Source organism: Lonchura striata, chromosome 1 (assembly GCF_046129695.1).
Source record: "Lonchura striata isolate bLonStr1 chromosome 1, bLonStr1.mat, whole genome shotgun sequence".
Lineage (NCBI taxonomy): Eukaryota > Metazoa > Chordata > Aves > Passeriformes > Estrildidae > Lonchura > Lonchura striata.
This window is the reverse complement of record NC_134603.1, coordinates 151,653,918-151,666,954: the sequence shown is the minus strand read 5'-3', so window position 1 is coordinate 151,666,954 and position 13,037 is coordinate 151,653,918. Positions and strand designations below refer to the sequence as shown.

At 41.4% G+C, this 13,037-nt stretch overlaps 1 protein-coding gene across 1 annotated transcript in view; it reads left to right on the top strand.

Moving 5' to 3' along the window:
- SCN5A (sodium voltage-gated channel alpha subunit 5) overlaps positions 1-13,037 on the top strand; it is a 217,582-nt gene that overhangs the window by 175,025 nt on the left and 29,520 nt on the right. The window contains exon 21 of the mRNA XM_077789465.1: positions 2,008-2,181. Coding sequence (XP_077645591.1) covers positions 2,008-2,181 — 174 coding nt within the window. The remainder of the gene's footprint in view (positions 1-2,007; positions 2,182-13,037) is intronic.

The following is a 13,037-nucleotide window of genomic DNA, read 5'->3' as shown; positions in this document are numbered from 1 at the left end:
CTCTTCCAAAAACTGAGCTCATCTGGCTGCATCTCTGGGACACCCTAAGTTCTTAAGGGACAAGAGCTATATATACCTTTAAGCCAATATATATATATATGTATGTGGTTAAACCATCAAAATATATCTTTAGCTTACTGTAGATGATCCAAAAAATCTTTCTTAAGATTTTAAGCCATAAGCACCCAAACTAGAAGCCTACTTTTTAATAGTATTTTTGGATAACACTGCAGGTATCCTGCTTAACTCTTTTTTAACACACAAAGCAAAGCAGAAAAAAAAAACCCTTCATGATATTTTATATAGCAGAGGTTTCATCAGTTGTCACCGTGAAAAAATGCAAAGCACCAGAATTTTGTCATTTGGGTAATATTCATAGCTTGTCCAGAAGGACAGAAGTGTCCAGGTAGCACATTCTTCATCCCTTAATAAGCTGCTTCCTGACTGACAGTGTGCTTTTAGTAGACAAAACACAATGTACTTTTGGACAAGTTAGTAGGAAGTAGGGAGAGCAAAGGAGGGAGAGGAGGAAATAACTTTAAATGGTTTGTTGTTATTTTTGCAGTAATTGCAAAGTACAGCAAGTCATCTGACAAAGTGAGTGAGCCCCTACGAGAAGTGATAAACTCCAATCTGTGCATTGTTTTCAGGCTTTCTCCAACAGCTCTTTCACACCCTTGAAATATCATTTTTGAAGGCAAGATAGGAGACAGGGTTGCAGCGAAAACGTCACCCCAAAGTGTGGGGACAAATGGACAAGCCTTGGCACGGGCTGCCAAAGCTTTCTTGTCAGTTTAATTACTGTTCCCTGGCAGGCAAAAGAGCAGTGTGACTGCCTGAGTGACAAGTACCACACTTCTTGTATCTCCAGGCACTGGGTGTTTGCTAACTTTTTGAAGCTTCTCAGAAAGTAGCTACAGATCTGGAAATATGTAAATGCAGATAATTCAGATGATTAGCACAGACCCTCTCAAATTATGTTTCTTGCTGCCAAGTGCTCTGGGTCACACGATGGGATGAGAGTAATATGTCACAGCTTGGGTTATCCAGGTTACAGGGACTTGGGAGCAGCTTGTGTAACAGCAGTGGCAAAAGTAGCTGGGGAAGCAGATCATAATTTTTGACTTAGAAACCCCAAAGCAGGCTGCATATTGGCAAACCTGACACCAGGATCCTGCCTTTTATTTGACTTGTGTTATAAAGTGAAGGCTAAACTATGAGAGATCTTTATTTTCTTTCTTTTGGGAGGCATATTGGCTTAGATCTTAAATATTTTAAAGGGGTTATTCAGTTGCTCGTATTTGATACAGATACTGAAACTCTTTTCATAATGCTCTGCATGAGATTAGTTGGAGAGACAGATGAGATGGGGAGATAGATACCTTGACCTTTAAAATATTATTGTTCTGCTAAGTGAATAATAATGAGCATTTTTTGAGGCAGAGAGCTGTAGCCACCTGAAATGTGATGGCTGAACAGAAGCCAGGGAACTCCAGTACTCCATAACACAGGCAGGTTAATAACCCAATTTGTCATCATTAGCAATAAGATCTATTTGGCTAAATGCAAGGGTCATATTCTGCCTCCTAAATATAGACATCCTGTGCCCTGGGACATCTGAGGTGCCTGGGTAGCATTGGCACAGCCAACAGGAGATGAGGCAGGATAAATCTGGGCACTTTGGGGTGGCACTCTGCTTATAGGCTCACATTCCAAATTCAAGGTGCAGAAGCTCTCCCTGCACTGAGAGGTTGTCCAGCCAGTACAGCCAGTAGAGGCTGGAGAGAGATAACCAAGCCTGTGTCCTTTGTAGGGGAAAGCTGAACAGATCTCTCAGGTCAGAGTCAGTCCTGTTTGTGCTGAACACTCTTTTTAATTGTAATGTTAAAATACATCAGAAATCACAGACTGTACATGATATTTTATCAAATATAGACCTGCAGTGCAATGCCCATGCTTTCTAACAGGGCTCAGGAGCAGTCATTAACCAATCCTTTGTACTTCCAGGCCTTTGAAGATATTTACCTTGAAGATCGAAAAAACATAAAAACCATGCTGGAATATGCTGACAAGGTATTCACTTACATCTTTGTCCTGGAGATGCTCCTGAAGTGGGTGGCATATGGCTTCAAGAAGTATTTCACCAATGCCTGGTGCTGGCTGGACTTCCTCATTGTAGATGTGAGTATCACTTTGGAACTACAAGATTTCTCCTGTAGGATTTTGCAGTGGGTGGGAAAGGGCCGTTAAGTTTGGCAGCTCTGCATCTGTGAAATGACAGCTGTCACTATGATTGTGAGCATCAACCCCAGGCAGAGCTCAGAGGAGGTTTGGATGTGTGACTGTGCTTCTCCAGGACCCAAAGCAAACAGGGATGCTGTCCACGGCGATGTAGATGTGTCACCCTGCTGATGTGAGGCACATCCCCTTCCCATCCCCAGGAATTCTCCCTTTGCTCCAGCATTTAACATCTCATTTATGGCCAGGGATCTGTGTACAAAATCACAAACAGGACAGGACTGCCAAGGAACGTGCCTCGAGCTGTTTATTTTCCAGCATCAGCCTCATTACATGGTTATGACAATGGGAAGATACCAGCAGCTCACATCCCAAGCAGCAAAGAACTCAATGTTACAACTTACTTTAAATGCTTTTTGACCAATCACACAAAGCAAAAGCATATTGACAATTGTTCTATCCAACCACTATAAGCACACATACCTTCAGTTAAAACAATGCTTGCTTATTTTGAATACAATACCTGCTTGTATGCCTTAAAATACAGTGCACAGAGCTCCATTATTAAGCTTAGAACTTCCTAATATCTCACTAGATATACTTTTCTGTAGTTTAAGGTGTTATTCTAGCCAAGCATTAATATACAGACCATTGTTTTATTTGTCCTTACTTTCTACTTCTTATATAACTTTTATAGTTCTAATTGCAGTTCTGCTGTTTCTGAGGCCTGCCTTTTGCAGCTTTCCCAAAACCCTCTGATTTTAAGGATTCCCACAATTCCTCCTCTCAGTACAACTAAAAAGAAACTTTTGTAACTGTGTCATTTAACTACCTTGCATTTCATGGATTCACTATAGTACATCTGTTAATTGCTTGCTTAAAGGATCTTTTTTTTTTTGCTGTGGAGAGGTGAGCTTATTTTAAGGATTAATTGCACCATTTTTTGCCACATTAAATTACATGTAAGGACCCCACATTCCACACTCCCAGGTAGCACAGGGTCCAGCTACCTCAGCCTGCTCTGCACATGACCTGGGCACACCAGTTTTCAGCAGATTAGAGGAGCTGTCCTTGGCGGGGCTCCTCGGCGAGGCTGCCAGCAGTGTGTAACAGTATGTTCAGTTCTGCCTCCCAAATATTTACCAGTGCAGGAGTCCAGGAGAAGGTGTGAAAAGTCCTCTTGGCAAAGTGTCTTCACTACTACAAAACATTGCAAGATATTCCAAATCCCTGAAATGCCGCCACGCTTCCTTCTGCTGATTGAAGGACAATCCTCAGAAGTCTGAACAAAAGGAAGCTCGTGCCCCAGGTGTGTTGCTAGTACCAGATTTGGCTCCTTCAGAGATTCACTTTGAATTGATGTGGGATCTGCCAAATCTAGGAAAAGTCAGCAGCACCACGTCCTCCAGATGAAGTCTCACATTTCATCTCAGTGTATCAATGAGAAGGCAATAACCTCCCTGAGGCCGTTTCTTATTATCTTGAGGCATTAATGTGGGAGGCTGGCAGAGCTTTGCCATGATTATGTAATTTATTAAACTTCAGAGAAATTATTTTTCCCCATTTTACATCTGAACCTTAGCTCCAGGGTAGAACTGCACTTTCTTTGGCCCCAGCCCAGGAGAGCACTTCAATGGGACAATTTGCTTGTTTGAAGTTATGGTCATGTTTAAGTGCACTGCTGGATCAGAGCCTTTGGAAGTTTCTCCAGAGCTTTAATAAATTGATTTATGAAAAGGAAATTCTTTACATAAATTGTAGATCATAAATTCTTCTTTGCATATATGCTTAGAAACCTTTTAAAGGGAAGGCAGTCATTTTTCTCAGATTAGCTCCAGCAGAAGAGGAAAGTTTGGTTTAATTATTTAACCACAAAATGGCAATCTACCTGTTCCTAAGTTATAGCCCCTCTCTGAAAACAGTTCTCACTGTGATTTAGGTGGCACAGCTTTTCTTTTCTTGTTTCTCCATCTCCAAAATGGGATTAATAGGACTCAGCTAAAGTACTGGATGGGCTTCCAGGAATTTGTTGTTCGAATTACTGTTTCAGTGAGCTACTGAAGACAAGAAGGGCTGGCTGAGGGATGAATATTGGCACAACCATAAGTAGAGGTGCTCCTGATGGGAGCAACCCTGTGCAGGATCAATTCACTGAGGCAGTTTTTGGAACTGTGTTGCAGTTTGGAATTAGTTCCACACCTGTAGAATAACATCTTATTAACACCGAAGAGAGTAAACCTCAAACTAAGCTAAATTTTGTCCTCCATGTGCAAAACCCCTTTGGAACAGGAGCCAGACAAGAACACAAAGTCCAAATGTAAATTAGGGTCATGTTTGCCTTTCAATGGTGGAGTTTATAATGCCAGATTGGAGCAGCAGCCACAGATGGCCTGGGAAAGGGGCTGCACTGTCCCCTGTCTCACATCCTATGGCATAAAACAGGGGGGACACCAGCTCTGGGACTCCCCTTGGCCCCAGAAAATAAACCCCAGAGCCTTCTTAGTGACCCAGAATGTTTTATGTTCTCAACCCACATTTAAATGTTCCACCCACTTTTAAATATTCATTTTGCAAGCTCCCAGTCTGTCCATCTGGACCAGTGTCCAGCTGGGATCCATGGCCTGGTGTCCATCTGGACAAACCATGTCCCCATCCATGTTCCCATCCCCATCCATGTCCCCGTCCATGTCCCCATCCCCATCCATGTCCTCATCCATGGCCACGTCCCCACCCACTGGGATGGACTGGGATGGACAACCAAAAAGTTGCTCCACCACCCTTGAATTTTTTTGGTTATTGGTTGACTCTAGGCCATCACTTGTTCTTTGAGTTCTCAGTGAAAATATCTTTTCCCCCTGCACTATTCTTTTCTTAAAAATATTTTCCCAGTGCAGATTATGAGAACCTTTTTTAGCAGGTTTTTTAGCAGGTTTAACAGATGCTTTTCTCCTACCCTATTGCTAACCCTGCCACTCTGAATTGGCGCAGTAATATCCTATAATTTTTCCAGCACACTTTTTATTTCAATTTACATTTTCTTTTTGGTGCTTTGAGAACCAAATCACTGCAACTGAGCTGCAGAAGGCAGTGAATGGGTGAATTAGCTGCTCCAAAAGAAGCAGATGAACCACTTGTCTGATTTTCTCAAATTTATTTGTTTAAAATTATTCACTTAAAAATTCCTGATCTGCAAATTATTCATTAGTGGTTTGGTATCAGTATTCAAAATTCAAGCTGCAGTGGTCGATTTTTGATTGGACATGTGAAACCATCTCTCATCTGTGGTTTCTCATTGTACAAATGCAACTCTGAATCTATTTTATGTTTTGAATAATTCATAAAACCAGCTCAAAATTTGCAAGTATTCACTATTTCTAAATGGGATTTGAACCCAGAGGGGTTATAATCATATTGCTGCTGATTTTTTTTTTTTTCTCTATATATCCTGCTTTGTGAAAGACCTTTGTCACTGATTTGGGCCAGTGGAACAGCAGAGTCTCCATCTGACAGTTGTGGACTACTAAAGAAAATTCTGTTTTGCAATGTCTAAACATCAAAACCAGAATAATCCACTAACTGAGCTATTTTTGATGTCTGTAGAATCCCTAAAGGATGATCTCTGGTAATGGGCTTCTCAAAGAAGTGTGCTAGTGTAGCAGAGAGTGCTTTCACATGCATTGCAATACAATAATGTCCTATCAACAGCTCTGCTACCCATGTCTTTGGGAGGAAAGAGAAAGGGTTAATCAAACCACAAAATGCAGGCTCATTTCAGCTCAGGGCACCAGGGAAAGATGCCTTAGATGTCTGCTGGAAGTTTGGCATACTCAACAATCGACATCAATGTACATCCATACAAGTTACCCTGTGAAAAAGAAATGTACTGCTAAAAGTAACACCCTTCTACACTGCAAATATCAGCTCTCTGTGCTCATGAACTGCAGTAGTGAGCCCTCAATCCACAGCTCTTTTCACATGAGGGAAAGGCAGATGGTAATATATCTGTGCAGACAGATAGAAGTGTAGACAGACACCAATATCACCATCAGGAATGACATTTATGCACAATCCTCTTTTCTAGGACGCATGGGTGAGTATTTCCACAAAGAACAGATATTTTCCAAGTATCCATGCAATCAAAACATCTTTGGACAAAGCAGATTAAGCAAGGGGTCTGACTTGGCCAGGGCTGGAGGTGGGTGGCACCCAAAGTGAATGTTTTTGGGAACTGCTCTCCCCCAGACCTGTCCTTCAAAAGCAGACAGAGCTGGGCTTTGAAACGAGCAGAGAGACTCCACCAGCTGTGCATGCTGGTGTCATGCTTGATGTTCCTTTCAATTGTTTTCCCCGGCCTATAAATATTATCTTGAGCTTATCTAGCTTGAGCTTCAGCCAATTAATTCTGAGCTATGTCCCAGTCTCTGCTGACAGCAGATGGATTATTCCATTGCATGGGCAGTTTGGGAAAGACATCAGTCTGGGGCTTAGCATCATTCAGAGTCAGGAGGTGTTGCAGTCAACAGCTTCTTCACTAGCTGCTCATGCACTGAAGGCAGAGGTGAGAGGCTGGAACCCCAGAGAATCTGTCACAGGAAGCTCATGGGAAAGAGGTGTGAACTCCCAACTCATTAGTAAGAACGATCAGGGAAAAAAGTCACAGCCAAGTTTCATTGCCTGTGGCATTCACAGAGAAATCCTCTTAAACCTGGACTGATGTCATCACTGCACAAAAGTCCATTATCACAAATCCATCATCTCCATTGCAGCTTTTGTGTTCAATTTAATTGACCAAATTAGTCCCAATCCAGGCTTACAAAAACCCAGCCTGATTGTCATGTTTTGATTTCAGAGATGAGGGGAGATGAGGGTTTCTCCACCAATTCTTTCTGAGATTATCCTGTCTTTCAAGTCTTCACAGGAAGAGAAAGCTATTTTTCTTAAACAATTGCTTTGTTAAGGATGCTGGCTGCCTCCTTCCCCTCCAGCAGTGGGTGGTCCTTGCACTGTGTCCTGCAGCAGGGAGGGAATCTCATTTTTTTCCCTGATGCCCCACTACTTTCTCTCCAGTTGGGTCACCAGGGATGAAAATTGTTCTTTCCATCCCTTTTCCATCTCCCCTGCCATGGAGGGAGGGGCTCCCAAGAGTTTTGGGTAGTAGATCTGTCTGCAGAATAGCTCAAGCACACCTCAGCAATGGATTTGAAGGCCAGGTATCTAAAAAAAGTTATTTAACAAATCCACTAGGCAGGATTTTGTAGATGCTTTTATGGAAATGAAATTATATGTATTTTTCACTCTCCTCAATAACTATTGTGAGGTTCTAACACAGCATGTTTCTGGTGTTTGCCTGGAGCTGCTCAGTTGGTAACTAGAGATTTGTATTCCCCACTGAGCAGCTTTCCAAATTTCCTGTTTGCTGCCAAATTTCCTGTTTGCTTGTTTGAGATCTGCTCATGGATGTTCAGGCATTAAATGTACCATCACTTTCCCTGAACACTAAAACAAAAAAAAAAGTCATTACATTTTCCAAGATAGTTCCTGGAAAGCACTTGCTCTAAGATTTCTGCTTCAAATATTTCACTGTCAGACAAGCTAAGAAGCAGCTAATAATCCTTGAATCTGAGATGAACATTTTAAAACAGTCTTTCTCTCCCTAGTTAAAACTGAATTGAATTAAATTATGCCCTTGTGTCGGATTGTCTTTAAGTGACAATTAAAAACTTGCTGTGTGAAGTAAATATTGATGGCTTATGATTACTTTAATTGTTTTTTTCCATCTGTATTCCCTGTTGATTAACAAGGTGATTTCTGTTTGCTGTACCAGTAATTACACAATCTGCTGTAATGAGTCGTTCCCAAACAGCACTGAAACCCAATTTGTATTCTTGGGACATTAAGAGCATGTGAATTTTGTCTAGTTTGTGTTCAGAAAAGCACACAGGAGCAGAATGACAAGAATACAGTCAAGGCAAATTAAAGATAATATGTCTTGTCACTTGGAGCAGCTTTTGAAGAGAGAACTTATTAGTGTTCTCTGTGAGCTGTCAAAAGTCCATGGGTACAACAGGGTATTATAACTTTAGAGTTCAGTTTTTAACTAGCTTTTTCCCAGTTCTTCACAGCAAATGCTCATGTGGGGTTTTGAAGTTGTCTCAGTGCACATTCTTCTGAGCCTCTCTGATGTCATAAACCTCCCAGATAACAAGTAGGATTGAGATTCCCTCTCCAGAAGCCAGGGAGCCCAGTTTCAAATAGAAAAATAAAAAAAAAAGAAAGAAAGAAAGAAAGAAAGAAAGAAAGAAAGAAAGAAAGAAAGAAAGAAAGAAAGAAAGAAAGAAAGAAAGAAAGAAAGAAAGAAAGAAAGAAAGAAAGAAAGAAAGAAAGAAAGAAAGAAAGAAAGAAAGAAAGAAAGAAAGAAAGAAAGAAAGAAAGAAAGAAAGAAAGAAAGAAAGAAAGAAAGAAAGAAGGAAGGAAGGAAGGAAGGAAGGAAGGAAGGAAGGAAGGAAGGAAGGAAGGAAGGAAGGAAGGAAGGAAGGAAGGAAGGAAGGAAGAGGAAGGAAGGAAGGAAGGAAGGAAGGAAGAAAGAAAGAAAGAATGCTCTTTTAGTACACATTGGCTAATTCAGGATAAATGAAAAGAAAAATCTACATGAAGATAGGTGGTTTTAATGTGTGTTAGCAGGTCAGCCGAGGCTGTAAATCTCCCTTCTGCAACCCCACATTTTATCTCAACACAGCACATGCAAAAACATCCAAATGTCTGGTCTTATCTTGGTTTGCACTTCATGTTCATTACCACATGGATGCTAAAAGGGAAGAATCCAAGCCTTGCCAAAAGGAAACATAAGCTGAGTTTCAGACAAAGCACAGCAGAACAAAATATGATGCAGCTGCAGGAAAAGGGGTGGAAAACAGAGGTGAGGAGAAAAGTCCACAGTAAGCCTGGTTCACCATCTGCCTGTACCTTGCAAAGTGGCTGGGAGATGAATAATTACTGCAAATGCTGAAGAATTTCAATTACTGAAGCAGATTTTCAACTCTTGAAAGTGCTGTAAAAAACCCATCTCCACTCAGATTTCGCTGAGCTAGGTTTACCAAACATTTTTATTTCTCAAAGTTATTTAAAGATGGAGTGCTTTTCAGTGTCCTTTTTTGGAAGATTATGCTTAAAATGAAAATAATTAATAAAATCCTGGAGTTCTTGCATGCAGCTTGCTTGGCCCTTTCCATCACTGGGAGTGGAGCTGCCGAATTCCATACACAGGAATGTTCTCCCTTGCATGGAAGAGCTGAGCTGGGAGAGACACACTGGCTGTATTTACCAGTCCAGAGTCTCACAAACTCTTCAGGGACAGAGAAGGATGAGGGATTGTCCCACAGTTCCTCTCCCTGATGACCAGCACCTTTGAAACCCCAATTTGCAGACCAAAAAAACATCTTCCCACCATCCAGGATGGTCAGGAGCAGCTCAAGAGACTCCTCCTGAGAAGGAGGGAAAATTAAGAAATAAAGAGATAAAAGCAGCCTGCACAGGGACAGGGATCCTTTATTAGTGAGGGAGAGATGAGAGGAATTGGGATGAAATTTGAAAGCTGTGACTTGGTGGTGTAGAGACATTGTGCAGATCCCACACCTTGACTTTGGGATGTTTGTGCTAAGGCAAATGAAGATTAACAATCCTACTTTTGGTATGTAATCCTACTTGTGCCATTATCCTTCCTGGCAGAAGTCAGGGATCCTACAATTCTTCAGAGTCCCTCTCCATTCTGGCATATTTAATACAATATGGACATATTCAATACATTTCAGGATCATTCAGGTTCAAGAACCCAACTAAATTGAGCTGATTTCCAAGCTAAGACTTTCCTGTTTCCCAGAATAATTTGGTTTTTTTCATATTGATTTGGAATATCTGATTAAATAAATGCTTTAGAGAAACAAGAAAATCCAGAACAGCACTTTGAGGAGGCAACACAAACAGATTTTTCTCTCTTTTATTTTTGTTTTGTTTCTTTTTGTGAGGGTTTTTGTTTGTTTGTTTGTTTGTTTGTTTGTTTGTTTTTTGTTTTGTTTTGTTTTTTGTTTTGTTTTGTTTTTGTTTTGTTTGTTGTTGGGTTGGGGGTTTTTTGTGTGTTTTTTTTTTTGGGCAGGGTTTGTTTGTTTGTTGTTTTGGTTTTGTTTTAGTTTTGGTTTTGGTTTTGGTTTTCTTTTCTTTGCTTGCTGGTTTGGTTTGATTTGCTTGTTTTGGGGTTTTGCTTTTCTTTGGGTTCTTTGTTTAGTTTGGGGCTTTTGTTGGGTTTTTTTGTTTGCTTTTTTTGTTGTTTTCATTGTGTCATATCTAAGTAGGGTCAATCCTAATCCTGTCCAGAAAGAAATTTGCCTTTACCTGAGCACCTCGACTCTCACCAGCTGGAATGGAAATGCAGCAGAGTCTATGGGGCTGATTCTCTCAGGAATCACTGTGTCCACCCCTGGCATGATAAAACTGTCTTCACATAATATATAATAACCAAGTCCACTCCTGACTGCAGCACTCAGCATCAGGAAGGCTCCCTGGGATAGAACAAGAGGTGGCTTTGGAGATTTTTTTTAGGGGAGAAAGTCTTTCCTCTCTAGCTGCCCTGAATCCAGGCTGTCTCCACACAGCATCTGGATGAGAAGCAGAACACAGCTGATGATGAAGAAATTGTTTTGCTTTAAATCATAACAAGAACACCATACTTTTCAGGGCATCTGCACCTGCACAGCCACTGCAGAGAGAACCCCTGGGACTTGGCCAAGCTTTGGCTGATCAAGTTACATCACGTGATCCCCAAAATTCACAGGAATCCCTAGCAGCCTGCCTTGGGAAATGGTCACAGCACCAATCCTGACAGATCTAGACAATACTCTCAGGCACAAGGTGTGACTTTTTGGGTGCTCTGTGCAGGGCAGGAGTTGGACTCCACAATCGTTGTGCGTCCCAACTCAGCAGATCCTGTCATTCTGTGATCCCTACCCAGTGCTCATAAACTGGATGTCAAGGTGGGGCAAAGGTGCCTGTTTGCAGTAAAAAGGTGAATTGAGACGAGCTGAAAATCCATTTGTAAATGGTGATGGGGGAGAAAACTGCAGATCAATAAGTCAGTTTGCTGCCTGGCTGGATGAAAGCTCGCAGCCGACTCAGAAATTAGCTGAGGTTTAATTCTTGATTCTACCATCTGCCCTGGGAATTGACTGGAGCTGTTAGAAAAGCCTGAGCAGGTGTAGGGGAGGTGACAGATTAAGAGAACAGCAAGACATAAAGAGGTTCTTCTGGAAACCGCCAGGAAGCAATTAGGATGCAGGAATGATTTATTTAAAAGCATTTAACCCAACAAGAGTGACACATGCTGTTTGCAACGAGGCTGCCCTCTGAAAAGGAAACATTGCCTTGAAAAGCTTGGACATGAGGAGACAAGCTGAGAGCATGGAATATCAGCAGTATTTTATAGCCTTAATTTGAGTAGTAGATGGAGGAGAAAAAACATTTTTTAAAAGTAGAAAAGTACTGGAGAAACAAACAAACAAAAAAAGTGGATGTGGTAAATGATTTTTTAAACCTGAGTAATAGGAAGTAGCACTGGGCTTTCCAGGAGATAATTTTTGTTTATAATTAATCTAGGCACTCGTGTAGCCCATCATGTTGTAATACATGAGAGCACTCCAGGAGCAATAATGAACTGCTGCAGTGAGGGAAGCCCTTTGATAGCTCATTTCAGACACATTTTCACCTCCAGGCCATGGACCAGCCCCAGAGCAGCCTTAAGGAGTTTTTAGTCTTTACCTGAACATGAGGGCTGTGATTCAAGGAAACAGGGAGCAGAGATGGGAATTTAGGTCGCCTTAGTGTCTCTCTAGTGTCCTATTTTTAAGACTTTCCTTTAACTTTATGCCTTTCTTTCATAATGTGCAATTTCTGGATTGGCAGGTGCAATCATACAGTTTGGCATCCGTATGGCAGAAAATGCAGTGTCAGAATGAAAGGGCAAAGGGATATTAAAAAAAAAAATAAAATGACAATAAAAGTCTGCTCAGAAAGGGTGGATGCTGAAAGGAATACCAGCCTCATTATAAGCTCCCTTTTCCCACTCATGTTTCAGAGAGCCAAAGGAAGGTCCATGTATTTCAGTTTATTTGCAAAGTCCTGTTTCCCTGTGGGTTTTCCAGCTTGTATCTGGGGTAAAGACTGAATTTTGTTCCTTTTCAAATCAAGGGGAGAAATTTGTAACTTCAGGCATGGCTCTGAAAGATGCTAGACAGTGAAGAGGTCTTGGAGTGATCCTATCCTTGGCAGAAAAAGACAGGAGAGGCCAGGCTGGGTTGAAAAGAGGCACCCACAGCAATCCAAGCACTGTTTATTCTATTTTTTTTTTTTTTTTTAAAGGCACAATTAGAGAGGGAGAGACAGGTGTTTCTGGGGCAAACAAAAAGCTATTTGAAAGCACCAGGGGCCTGCATTAGCTGGAACTGCTTATTTAAATAAGTGGCCAGAGCTTTCAGCTCAGCTGCTGTGCTTCCATTCAGATGTCTTTTTTTTTAATTTCTTTTTCCTGCTGTTTCCTCCCCTCTAATTTGAGCAAGCAGGTTAATTTGATGAAATCCCTGGCTGCATAAAGCAAATGCTGTTGCCCATACCAGGAAGGAGGTCTCCCCTTCTCCCTGAGACAGAGACTCACAGGATCTCAGATGTGTGCAGCAGCAGGCATTTAGTGGAGTTTCTGGTTGGTTTTAGGATTCATATGATTATCCAAGGATGATTTTTGTTGTTGTTTAGGCAGA